General features: G+C 42.0%; 1 protein-coding gene and 1 long non-coding RNA gene across 2 annotated transcripts in view; one reads left to right on the top strand and one right to left on the bottom strand.

Annotated features, from left to right (window-relative positions):
* dcaf5 (ddb1 and cul4 associated factor 5) overlaps positions 1 to 12,730 on the bottom strand; it is a 33,556-nt gene extending 20,826 nt beyond the window's left edge. Inside the window, exons 1-6 of the mRNA XM_061893886.1 lie at positions 12,278 to 12,730; positions 8,924 to 9,067; positions 8,802 to 8,838; positions 8,586 to 8,725; positions 2,059 to 2,188; positions 1,698 to 1,911 (exon numbers count right to left, since the gene is read on the bottom strand). Of these exons, the coding sequence (XP_061749870.1) occupies positions 1,698 to 1,911; positions 2,059 to 2,188; positions 8,586 to 8,725; positions 8,802 to 8,838; positions 8,924 to 9,067; positions 12,278 to 12,494 (882 nt within the window). The 5' untranslated portion in view covers positions 12,495 to 12,730. The remainder of the gene's footprint in view (positions 1 to 1,697; positions 1,912 to 2,058; positions 2,189 to 8,585; positions 8,726 to 8,801; positions 8,839 to 8,923; positions 9,068 to 12,277) is intronic.
* LOC133548927 (uncharacterized) overlaps positions 11,854 to 14,098 on the top strand; it is an 8,481-nt gene continuing 6,236 nt past the window's right edge. Inside the window, exon 1 of the long non-coding RNA XR_009806001.1 lies at positions 11,854 to 12,605. This is a non-coding gene — a long non-coding RNA (uncharacterized LOC133548927). The remainder of the gene's footprint in view (positions 12,606 to 14,098) is intronic.

Here is a 14,098-nt window from a genome sequence, read left to right as displayed (position 1 = left end):
TCCTCTACCACGGTAAGGTAGCAGCTCAGAGAGGAGCATTCTGAAAATATTACACTAAAAATATCGAAAAAACTAGCGGCAGCGGTAAAGTTTAGATCCATGAAGGAAAGAAGAAAGTGAATGAATGTTTATAACTGAATACATTTACATATACATAAACATGTCATTTATTTTGTATTATTATTTTTAATGAATGAAGTAACGCTTATGATTTTTCCAAAACACAATATGGAATGTGAGATATAACAGGATAATGCATATAATGTTTTCAAAACGCTTACAAAAAAGTGGAACCCCATTTTTAAGACTTGATGGGGTCTCTGGGACCCCATCAATCATCATTGTGAAAATTCCTAGCACCAACACTGATGGAGTATTGGTGCAGCAGGCGGCTGTGGCCAGCGGGCCGCTTCTAATACTAATCAAATATCATCCCGAGGGCCACAGATCATTCATTCCTTGACTTTGACACTTAGGACCTAGAATGAGCTGATTTTTACATGTACTGCCAAAAAAAGTATAAACTTTCACCTTCTTGTCTCTCATTTTACCATGAATTGATTAAAGTGGACCCCGACTTAAACAAGTTGAAAAAACTTATTGGGGTGTTACCATTTAGTGGTCAATTGTACGGAATATGTACTGTACTGTGCAATCTACTAATAAAAGTTTCAAATCATAAAGATTGGGATTGATAGGCAAAAAAGTGCAGTTTCCCTCTATTGGCTGAGGGGATTATAACATACTTGCCAACTTCATATATATATGAAATACTTGACTTTCAGTGAATTCTAGCTATATATATATATATATATATATATATATATATATATATATATATATATATATATACATATATATATATATATATATACATATATATACATAATAAAATAAATAAATGTATATATATATATATATATATATATAATAAAATAAATAAATATATATATATATATATATATATTTATATATATAAATAAAAGAAATACTTAAATTTCAGTGTTCATTTATTTACACATATACACACACATAACACTCATCTACTCATTGTTGAGTTAAGGGTTGAATTGTCCATCCTTGTTCTATTCTGTGTCACTATTGATGATGCATTGCTGTGTGGCACGCACAAAAGTGCTTTCATCAAATGCACTAGAGTCTGGAATCTTCCATCTCTCCCTAGCATGGCCCAAAACCGGTCAATCTTTACTTCCTGAGGAAGATTTTCACTGCACTCTCTAAAAGCCGTAGAGGCTATTGTCACATATGCATGTACAGTAAATGGCAGTATTGTCCTGATTAAGAGTGTCAAAACATTGTTGTTTACGGGAGATGAACTGCACTCTCTAAAAGCCGTAGAGGCTATTGTCACATATGCATGTACAGTAGATGGCAGTATTGTCCTGATTAAGAGTGTCACAACATTTTTGTTTACGGCAGACGAACTGCTTTACGATAGACGAAAACGTGACTGCTGTTGTTGTGTGTTGTTACCGCGCTGGGAGGATGTTAATGAAACTGCCTTTATTTAACGTATTTATTTCCTGTTCCTTATTTCAAATAGGTCATAAAAATATCAATATGGACTGACATAAAACATTTATATAGTAATAACAGTTTTCAGTCATATCACCCAGCACTTAATAGACATTGCTGGATGGAATAAAAGGATGTAAATAGAAAGAGATGTCACCAACCTGATCTCTGTCACCCGCAAAGCAGCAACTCTTCATGGTACAGGAGTTGAAGTAGCCCTGGTTGTCAAATTGGAAGCTGGGGAGGCGCGAGTGTAGCTCGTAGAGGACGGGCGGAAGGCGCCGGCGCAGAGCCAGGAGTTGGGTGCCCGTGCTGTTGAAGCGAACGCTCATGGCGCTCTGCAGAGACATGCTGCCGCCATAGCGCAGCAGCGAGCTAAAAACGCCACAAAGACGTGATTGGTGGAAAGAAAATACGTTCATTAATAGTGCCACCTGGTGGACACAATGAGACACAACATTAGATACAACGGCACTGTCTACAATTCTGCCTTCACGGAGAAAGTTGTTATTGTCGCCTGACCTGCGGGGCTTGCGGATGTCCCACAGTCCCACTCCCTCCTTGGAGTTGGCGGTGGCGAGCAGCCTGGGCTCCACGGGGTTGAACATCACGCTGTGGAAGGCTGATGGGTAGCTGGCCAGGCAGAATGGCTCTGAAACAACACAACAAAACTGCACTTTACAAACTTTGCTGCACTAAAACGATTACCACTTCATTCCACGTATAATCAACTTGTTGTATGGGACACTTGACACGTGTAAGGGGAAGCCCTGGAGTCAAAACAACCTTTTCTTATTTTCTGTGGGGCAATTTCAATGATTTTCCTAAATATTTGTGGTTTACTACATTGCTGTATTTTTTTAAAGAATATTCTACAGAGGTGGGAATCTTTGTGCACCTTAAAATTTGATTCATTTCAAAACAAATCTCGCATTGTATTTTTTGGTATAGAAATAATAAAAAAACCTTTCCAAAACAAGCTACAAAAGCTCCTCTAGGTTGCTGAGGTACAACTTATGCACGCAGTGTCGGCTGGAAAACACTATCTTCAATGTTCTTTATTTTCCATCCATCTATTTTCTACTGCTTATTCCCTTTTGGGGTCGCTGGCACCTATCTCAGCTACAATCGGGCGGAAGGCGGTGTACACCCTGGACAAGTCGCCACCTTATCGCAGGGCCAACACAGATAGACAGACAACATTCACACTCACATTCAAACACTAGGGCCAATTTAGTGTTGCCTATCCCCAGGTGCATGTCTTTGGAAGTGGGAGGAAGCCGGAGTACCCGGAGGGAACCCACGCATTCACGGGGAGAACATGCAAACTCCACACAGAAAGATCCCGAGCCTGGATTTGAACCCAGGACTGCAGGACCTTCGTGTTGTGAGGCAGACGCACTAACCCCTCTTCCACCGTGAAGCCCGTTCTTTATTTTATTTACTAAAATGAAAAAATGGCAATCAATCTAATAAAGAAAAAAATATAACAATCCCGATTCCAAACCAAACCTAGCTTTACAATATTTTGGTTAGAATTTACAAAGACATTGAGGAAACATGAACATCCGGAAAGGATTCACATCGCTTCACTTTTTCCACATTATGTTATAGCACAGCCTTATTGCAAAATGGAATAAACATACAATAGCCTATAACGACAATGTAAACAGTTGTATTTTATTTTACACATTTATTAAAACTAAAAAAATCATAGCCTTTGCTAAATACATAGGCAGCAATTGCAGCCTCAAGTTTTTTCAGTTTCGCCCATCCCTCTCTAGAACACTTCTCAAGCTTCATCAGATTGGATGGAAACTGTTGGTTTTAATTCTCTCATGCTTTTAAAGTTAAAGTTAATTTACCAATGATTGTCACACACACACTTTGCGTGGTGAAATTTTTCCTCTGCATTTGACCCATCCCCTTGATCACCCCCTGGGAGGTGAGGAGAGCACTTAGGCCATGGGTGTCAAACTCTGGCCCGCGGGCCAAATTTGGCCCGCCATGTAATTTATTTTGGCCCTTGAGACAATATTAAATTAACATTAGAGCTGGCCCGCCGGTATTATACAGCGGTGGTGCATTCACCGCTAATTCTAATACTTGCCAACCCTCACGATTTTTCCAGGAAACTCACGAATTTCAGTGCCCCCCCCCCGAAAATCTACCAAGGCAACCATTCTCTTGAATTTCTCCCGATTTCCACTTGGACAACAATATCGGCGGCGTGCCTTAAAGGTACTGCTTTTAGCGTCCTCTACAACCTGTCGTCATGTCCGCTTTTCCGCCAAACAATCAGCGTGCCGGCCAAGTCACGTAATATATGTGGATTCTACACACACACATGTGAATGCAAAGCATACTTGGTCAACAGCCATACAGGTCACACTGAGGGTGGCCGTATACTGTAAACAACTTTAACACTGTTACAAATATGCACCACACTGTGAACCCACACCAAACAATAATGACAAACACATTTCGGGAGAACATCCGCACTGTAACACAACATCAACACAACAGAACAAATACCCAGAAACCCTTGCAGCACTAACTCTTCCGGGACACTACAATATACACCCCCGCTACCAACAAAACTTGATTTTGCATGTCACTATAAAGTTGTATAAGCCTTGCTTGTTTAATATTCAATGCAAAAGTTGTTTGGGTCACTATTAAAAGGTTAAGTTGTTCAACTTTGGCCTGCGGCTTTGTTCAGTTTAGAATTTCGGCCCACTCTGTATTTGAGTTTGACACCCCTGACTTAGGCTGTCCACTTAGATTGCTCGCCTTGGCAGGAACTGAAACTGAAAGTTAACTTGAGGCGTATGCTGAGCACACACACCTCTTTCCTCACTCTCTCTTAAGGCTGTTACTTTATGATACCTTTAATTATCATATATGTGTGTGGGAGTACAAGCAGGGTGAGCTCGTTGTGTGTGTTTCTGTTTGTGTGTCTCCTCAAGCAGAACGAAGACCAAAGCTTGTGTTTTCAAAGGCAAAGTATTCTGCTTAAAGGGGAATATTATCAGCAGACCTATGTAAGCGTCAATATATACCTTGATATTGCAGAAAAAAGACCATATATTTTTTTAACCGATTTCCGAACTCTAAATGGGTGAATATTGGCGAATTAAAGGCCTTTCTGTTTATCCCTCTCTGAGCGACGACGTCATAACGTGACGTCACATCGGTACTCAACGCCATTTTTCCCCACCACATCACACGCATCGAGTCAAATCAGCTCTGTTATTTTCAGTTTTTTCGACTATTTTCTGATACCTTGGAGACATCAGGCCTCGTCGGTGTGTTGTCGGAGGGTGTAACAACACCATCAGGGACGGATTCAAGTTGATTTACGTTGAATGTGCATCGATTAGCACGGCATGCTAATCGATGCTAATATGCTATTTATTGCAGCATTATGCCTCATTTGTAGCTACATTTGCATCCAGCCTTTCCCTCCATCCACATTTAATGCCAAACAAACAAATACCAGTCGACGGATTTAAGTTGCACCAGTGTCAAGAGATGCGAAAGTCCCTCGTTTGGTTTTTACCGGCGATGCTACAACAGAGATGGCACAGAGATGACAAGAATGTGTGGATATCCTGCGACACTCAAAGCAGATGCATTCCCAACGATAAAGTCAACAAAATCACAAAGGTGAGTTTTGTTGATGTTATTGACTTATGTGCTAATCAGACATATTTGGTTGCGGCATGACTGCCAGCTAATCGATGCTAACATGCTATTTAGGCTAGCTGTATGTACATTTGAAAGTATATTTACATCCAGCGTTTCCTTCCACCCACATTTAATGCGAAACAAACACTTACCAATCGACGGATTTAAGTTGATCCAGTGTCAATGCGAAAGTCCTCATCGTTTGGTCCGCACATTTTACCGCAATGTTAAGATAGACATGCATGGCCGAATAGCGTCAATAGTTATTCGCTCAATAGCTTCAGTTTCTTCTTCAATTTCTTTTTCGCTATCTGCCTCCATACTCCAACCATCTGTTTCAATACATGCGTAATCTGTTGTATCGCTTAGCCGCTGAAATCCGAGTCTGAATCCGGGCTAATGTCGCTATATCTTGCTGTGCTATTCGCCATTGTTTGTATTGGAATCGCTATGTGACGTCACAAGGAAATGGACAGTGGCTTAGGCAAATAGCGAAAATCTATCACTTTAAAGCTTTTTTAGGGATATTCCTGGACGGGTAAAATTTTGAAAAAAACTTCGAAAAATAAAACAAGCCACTGGGAACTGATTTTTATTGGTTTCAACCCTTCTGAAATTGTGATAATGTTCCCCTTTAAAAGCTGGAAAATATTCCGCTGCTGTTGCCGTTAACGCACTTTTTGTGTCTTTTTACGCACTGAAATCAGAAAGGATGCACATTTTCAAAAGTCCGCGCTTTCCTGGGACGTGGATTTATTTTTTTTACCAACCCGGCCTTCGCCGCGTTTTTAAAAGGTCGTCTTCCAAGTAATTAACTTTCCGGTACATTTTCTTAAATTTTGATTGGCAGAAAGGTTTATCAATGACAAATACTGCCTCAGTGTGGACTCAAGACAACTGTCAAAAGAAAGACTAAATGGTAAACACTAAGGTGAGTGTAAAGTCAACCTTTTTAACTTCATCCTGTGCCTTTAGTCCAGTAAATGACTTGTTTTAGTCTTTGTGAGTCCATGGAAACTTCACTTTTATCTCGCGCTGGATCAACATTGTTTGAGGATTGAAACAGGCTAGCTGTTAGCTTTAAGCTAACCAGCACCCGACCAGACTCCTCCACCCCAAAAACATACTTTGCAGGTCAACAAACGAGGCCTATATGTGCCCTTTGAAGTGTTGATGTGTAAGAAGTGTTCAAAGGGAGTCTCTTGGAAAAGTGGCTGACATCATCGTCATTGTTGATTTTTATCGTTAGACTTATCAGATTACATTTTTTATTATTCACAGCAGGGGTGTCAAAAGTGTGGCCCCGAGGCCATTGGCTGCCTGCCCGCAGCTAATGTTTTAAAGGCCCACGGCACATTCTAAAAATACTATTTAAACAAAAAAAAACATAACAAAATTGGAATAAAAAAGCTTACAGGTGAATTTAATTTTGAAAAAGTTGCAAAGTTGACTAAAAAAACAAAGCTATTTTTTTCTAAAAAACTGTCATTGCTCATAACATAATATTGAATCAAAATCAATGTTTTTATGAATTATTGACCTATCCAAGGCTCCAATTACTTCACATCAAATAGTCCACTTTAAAAAATATTCTTTGTGGAAGAGTTTGCATATTTTGTGTGTTCGCCATACAAAAACAGTTTTTCTTTGACCAAAATGGCAGAAAAGTACAAACAAAGAAGCAACATGAAAAAATCCGCCAACAACTTAGAATTGACGGATAGATGTGAAGTTGATGTAGACTGGAGACATTTAAGCGTTAAATAATGCGTGTATGCCCTGCCACACCATTATCATCATTTCATGGCCAAGCAAAAAACTTGTTACACTTACACACTTATCTTTATACTGAAATAAATACACCTACAACTTATCAAATGAAAATATAGAAAAAACTAGCGGCAGCGGTAAAGTTTAGATCCATGGAGGAAGAAGAAAGTGAAAGAATGTTTTTTAACTGAATACATTTACATATGCATAAAAAATTGTTTTCTTTTAAATTATTTTTTTATGAATTAAAGGCCTACTGAAAGCCACTACTAGCGACCACGCAGTCTGATAGTTTATATATCAATGATGAAATATTAACATTGCAACACATGCCAATACGGCCGCTTTAGTTTACTAAATTGCAATTTTAAATTTCCCGCCAAAATATCCTGCTGAAACGTCTCGGTATGATGACGCCGGCGCGTCACGTCACGCATTGTAGAGGACATTTTGTTCCAGCAGCGTGCCCAGCTATAAGGTGTCTGTTTTCATCACAAAATTACACAGTAATCTGGACCTCTGCGTTGCTGAATCTTTTGCAATTTGTTCAATGAACAATGGAGACATCAAAGAAGAAAGCTGTAGGTGGGAAGCGGTGTATTGCGGCCGGCTTTAGCAACACAAACACAGCCGGTGTTTCATTGTTTACATTCCCGAAAGATGACGGTGAAGCGTTACTATAGAACAGAGCGGTCAAGCGAACACTGTTGGATTGGACCACACACACAAAGTACAGTGTATTATGCAGCCATCATTTCGAAAGATCGTGTTTCGAAGAGGGTCCCTTGCGAAGGGCAGAGATGGGCATCGCCACCACCAGTCGACTGGTGCTGAAGAAATGTGCGGGGCCGACCCTCAGGTTGTACAGGTACAACCATATAATCTCACTAAAACACTAGTAACACAATAAGCAGATAAGGGGTTTTCCAGAATTATCCTAGTAAATTTGTCTAATAACATCTGAATCGCTCCCAATGCCCTCGTCTTTTTTTTTTCTTTTTTTTCCTAGTCCTTCACTCTTACTTTCCTCATCCACGAATCTTTCATCCTCGCTCCAATTAATGGGGAAATCGTCGCTTTCTCGGTCTGAATCGCTCTGGCTGCTGGTGGCCATGATTGTAAACAATGTTCAGATGTGAGGAGCTCCACAACCCGTGACGTCACGCGCACATCGTCTGCTACTTCCGGTACAGGCAAGGCTTTTTTATTAGCGACCAAAAGTTGCAAACTTTATCGTGGATGTTCTCTACTAAATCCTTTCAGCAAAAATATGGCGATATCGCGAAATGATGAAGTATGACACATAGAATGGACATTGCTATCCTTGTTTAAATAAGAACATCTCATTTCAGTAGGCCTTTAAGTAACGTTTACGACAATCTTTTTTTCCAAAACACAATATAGAATGTGAGACATAACAGGATAATACATAGATTTATCATTTGTTTTCACAACGCTCACAAAAAAGTGGGACCCCATTTCTATGACTTGTGACTACCTAGCGCCAACACTGTCCACTAATACGTCCAATCATGTTTTAGGTCATTTTGTTGTCAGAAAACATTCCAAAAAGGTAGACAAACTTTCACCTCCGTGTGGCGGCTCTCGAGTGTCCCAGATGAGGACTCGTCCGTCGTCCGAGGAGCTGGCGAAGACGTTGTCGTTGACGGGGCTGACGGACAGACTGTACACGGCGTCGATGTGCAAGAACACGTTTACGGTCTCCCTCCTGAAAGAGGACAACGAATGCTTTATTTTCTGCTGGAAGACAACGAGGATGGCATGAAGACGCCGTAAAGACCCACCGCTCCACGTCGTGAAGAATCACCTGCTCGTCATTTCCTGTTCAACACACAAACAGAAAGGATGCCAGCGTGACTGCGAGTCAACAGCGGGTGACGCTGCGCTACTAATTCATTGCCAGGACCTCCAGAGAAGACCTTCTTGTTGGTGCTGTCGAAGGCTAAGCAGAAGATGTTGGACAGGTGCTCGCCCTTCAGCTTGATCGGCTTGGAGCGAGCGTGGATGGCTTCTTCCATGTGCCACAACAGCACTCGGCGGTCGTCCCCGCCTGAGGACACCAAGCGCAAGATTTCAGCAAATAAACACACTTCACAATATTTTGGTAGAAGATCGTTACTCTTATTAAAAACCTACTCTAAAAGAGCGGTCAGTATGACAAGATTGATAAGGTATGTGTGTATTTGCCGCATGCTGGTCACTTGGCTAAGTAGCGACCAGACCGCGGTTGTGCTCATCACCACCAGACACCAATGCCGATGACGTACAACACGTTTTAGGTTATGCAGAATATAGACGTTTTCAGATTGACCAAGTACTTGCGCAAAAATCTCTGACCAAATCTGGCAAATTTACATTTCACAAAACTCCCTAGCAAAAAAATCTTTGTTGAGTAAAATGTTCATTGCAATCCATATTATTACTACGCTGTGGCTAATTTTGAAATATTTCTTTGCCAACGGCCATAAAGTTTTGTATTCTCCAAACAGTGTTCATAAAGCACTGACAGAGTCACTGAAAAGGTGTGTTATTGTTTGTGCCATTTTTTGGACAAATTCGCTCACTGCAGGTTTGAACGTATACGACATCTCTTGCCGTTTAGTGACTTGAACCTAGTACCTAGTCCTAGTCGTCCATAGCGTTCAACTCGTATGGTTTCTTCATTCATCATTCCAAGTTATACAATACAACTAAAACAATTCATACTTACTAAACCAAGACATGTTTGGTAGTAGTGTTTTCATGCATATTTGTATGTGCTATTGTAATGTAATCAAGCTAGCGTTGTTAGCATTAGCTAATATGCTAACACATTTTCACATGTGTGTGTTAGTATTATAAACTTACAATGGCATTATTTTTGTATACCTCAGTAAATTTACCATAACATCAACGTGGAGATATCGAGTCTGTTTAGCTTATTGGAGTTAGCTTCCGCAGCTAGTGGGTCCATGGTGATGACTTCTGTTTTGTTTGATCAGCCATTTTACTGCCATATTACAGGCACCGTATAGAAACAATTCAAGGTTATAAATGAACATTCACAAAATCTTTTTGTGTCAACAGATATAAGATGAAGATAGATAAATTGTGAAATGCACAACAAATACATCTGCGCTTTATAGTCCAGTGCAACTAATAACTGGAAAAATATTTTTTTACATCTAAAATTTAGTGGGTGTGGCTCTCTAGTCTGGAAAATATGGTAAGGTGTACATTTATCAGTGAGTCTGGCAAACATCTTGTGACTTGATAGATTCGCACGCTCACTTTCTTGAGACGCCGATTTCAAGGTCGTCATGTTGAGTCTGAAAAGCCACGTTTACTCTAATTTCCCGTCAGTTCCAACGCTAATGTCAGGTCTTTGATCACTAGAAATACACGGTCACTGGGAAACATTCTTTGTTCAGACAGCTTTCAAATTACACCTTTTTTAAAATGGGGTGAATACTAAGAAAGTTATGACGTTTTGACTAAAAGGTCACACCTAAAATATTGAGCCTCGTTGACTTAGTATTAAAATCTTGATCAGAAATTACCATTAGTGTAATTTCACCGGTTTTGAAACACACATAAATATTTATCACAGGAAAATGTTACCTTTAGCACGGGAATCATCTTTACAAGACCAGTCTGATAATACTGGTTTCATGAAATCATAGCAGGTCATGAAGTATGCATGTAGTGTGTCATGTAGTTTCTCTTGCCATATTCTTATTCTACTGTTATATTTCTATTCTTATTGTAATCTTTTTCTATTTTGTTTCCATTCAAACCCCCACTATTTACTTTTTAAATTATTCTCAACTCTGTAAACTGCTGCTTGAATTAAAAATTTCCTGAAGGAATCAATAAAGTACTATCTATCTATGTAGTGTGTACTGAAGTATGCATGTAGCATGTATTGAAGTATGCGTGTAGCGTGTACTGAAGTATGTACGTAGTGTGTACTGAAGTATGCATGTAGTGTGTACTGAAGTATGCATGTAGTGTGTACTGAAGTATGGACAAAGAGTGTACTGAAGTATGCATGTAGCATGTATTGAAGTATGCAAGTAGTAGGTACTGAAGTATGCATGTAGTGTGTACTGAAGTATGGGTGTAGCGTGTACTGAAGTATGGGCGTAGTGTGTACTGAAGTATGGACGTAGTGTGTACTGAAGTATGCATGTAGTGTGTACTGAAGTATGCGCGTAGTGTGTACTGAAGTATGTATGTAGTGTGTACTGAAATAAACACGTAGTACTGAAGTATGCATGTAGTGTGTACTGAAATAAACACGTAGTGTGTACTGAAGTATGCATGTAGTATGTACCAAAGTATGCATGTAGTGTTTACCGCAGTAGTGACGTGAAGTGAAGTGAATTATATTTATATAGCGCTTTTCTCTAGTGACTCAAAGCACTTTACATAGTGACACCCAATATCTAAGTTACATTTAAAGCAGTGGGAGCAGGTGGGTAAAGTGTCTTGCCCAAGGACACAACGGCAAAGACTAGGATGGCGGAAGCGGGAATCGAACCTGCAACCCTCAGGTTACTGGCATGGCCACTCTACCAACCGAGCTATACCACATGTAGTGTGTCATGTAGTGTGTACTGAAGTATGAATGTAGTGTGTACTAAAGTATGCATGTAGTGTGTACTAAAGTATGTATGTACTGAAGTATGCATGTAGTGTGTACTGAAGTATGTACGTAGTATGTATGTAGTGTGTACTGAAGTATGTATGTAGTGTGTACTGAAGTATGTATGTAGTGTGTACTGAAGTATGTACGTAGTGTGTATGTAGTGTGTACTGAAGTATGCATTTAATGTGTACTGAAGTATGGACGTACTGTGTACTGAATAATTTTTTTTTCTACATTTTACACACATACTTAAATTGATTTGCTTTTTCAGGCAAGCGTCCTGTGATAATGTAGTTGGCGAGTGACTACTAGCTTGTAAAATAAAGTATTATTTGGGTGAATAAGAGGACAAAGTTGTGAATAACAACAAAGCTACTGCTAGCCGAGCACTTGACAGTGAGGAGCAAACACGGCAGGCTATCATGTTGACGCAAGGCCGGGCTGCTGCTTCCCAGCACGGTGTTGGCCGTAAAGAGTGTCACGGCCGCACCGACGACCAGGAAGGGACACACCGAGCTGCTGCTGCCGGCCGCCATGCAGGTCCAGCGGGGATATATGAGTGTACAGAGCCGCGCTGACTTAGCCGCGAGCTATGCTAGTTAGCTTAGCATGCTAAGGGAGGAGACCGACCAGACACCAGCCACTCGCCGCCCTGGTTGGAGAACTCGATGGCGTTGACGCAGCCGAAGTGTCCCAGCATGTCCTTCTTGTAGAGGCTGGAGCAGCCGGCCATCCTGCGCCGCTGGAACTCCTCCTTCATGAGCGGCTGGCCCGTCATCTCTCGGCGGGACAAGAAGCCCACGGAGGAGCGCATGCCGCAGCCCTTCAGCTCCTTCAGCTCCTTCATGGCGACACCGACTGGCGGGCAGGACGCAAATAATCACCGCCGACTCTGCTGCTCCTGCTGCTGCTGCTGCTCTGCTGGACCACCGGCGACGTCCTCATGTTGGTGACCCAGGTATGTGTGGCCGTCTCTGGCGGTGACCCAGGTATGTATGGACGTCTCTGGCGGTGACCCAGGTATGTATGGACGTCTCTGGCGGTGACCCAGGTATGTATGACCGTCTCTGGCGGTGACCCAGGTATGTATGGCCGTCTCTGGCGGTGACCCAGGTATGTATGGACGTCTCTGGCGGTGACCCAGGTATGTATGGACGTCTCTGGCGGTGACCCAGGTATGTATGGACGTCTCTGGCGGTGACCCAGGTATGTATGGACGTCTCTGGCGGTGACCCAGGTATGTATGGACGTCTCTGGCGGTGACCCAGGTATGTATGGACGTCTCTGGCGGTGACCCAGGTATGAATGGACGTCTCTGGCGGTGACCCAGGTATGAATGGACGTCTCTGGCGGTGACCCAGGTATGTATGGACGTCTCTGGCGGTGACCCAGGTATGTATGGACGTCTCTGGCGGTGACCCAGGTATGTATGGACGTCTCTGGCGGTGACCCAGGTATGAATGGACGTCTCTGGCGGTGACCCAGGTATGAATGGACGTCTCTGGCGGTGACCCAGGTATGTATGGACGTCTCTGGCGGTGACCCAGGTATGTATGGACGTCTCTGGCGGTGACCCAGGTATGTATGGACGTCTCTGGCGGTGACCCAGGTATGAATGGACGTCTCTGGTGGTGACCCAGGTATGTATGGACGTCTCTGGCGGTGACCCAGGTATGAATGGACGTCTCTGGCGGTGACCCAGGTATGTGTGGCCGTCTCTGGCGGTGACCCAGGTATGTCTGGACGTCTCTGGCGGTGACCCAGATATGAATGGACGTCTCTGGCGGTGACCCAGGTATGTATGGACGTCTCTGGCTGTGACCCAGGTATGTATGGCCGTCTCTGGTGGTGACCCAGGTATGTGTGGAAGTCTCTGGCTGGAGGACCTCCTCTCTGTCTCTGTCTCTCGCTCTCTCTCTTTCTCTCTCTCTCCCCCCTCCCTCTCTCTTTCCTACTCTGTCTCTTCCCCCTCTCTCTCTCCTCTCCTCTCTCTCTCCTCTCTCTCTCCCCCTCTCTCTCTCCTCTCCTCTCTCTTTCCCCTCTCTCTCTCTCTCTCTCTGTCTCTACTCTCTCTCTCCTGTCTCTACCATGAATTGATTAACGTGGACCCCGACTTAAAGAAGTTGAAAAACTTATTGGGGTGTTACCATTTAGTGGTCAATTGTAGGGAATATGTACTGTACTTTGCAATCTAATAATAAAAGTATCAATCAATCAATCAAAAAAAAACTCTCTCTCTCTCTCTCCCCCCCCCCACCTGTCAGCGTTCATCACAAACACTACACTCGCTCTATTTTATTTACTTCTATGTATCTCTGTGACATCAGCACCTTTCATCCTTTATTACACTATTAATAATATTAACAATAAATATACTGTAAAAAAACCAACAACACACTCTTCAATGTATTATTAGTAATAAAATGCTCTATTATACTGACTCGATTTATC

Source organism: Nerophis ophidion, linkage group LG03, assembly GCF_033978795.1.
Source record: "Nerophis ophidion isolate RoL-2023_Sa linkage group LG03, RoL_Noph_v1.0, whole genome shotgun sequence".
NCBI lineage: Eukaryota > Metazoa > Chordata > Actinopteri > Syngnathiformes > Syngnathidae > Nerophis > Nerophis ophidion.
Note: the sequence above shows the minus strand (reverse complement) of the source record. Positions and strands in the feature narration are given on the sequence as shown.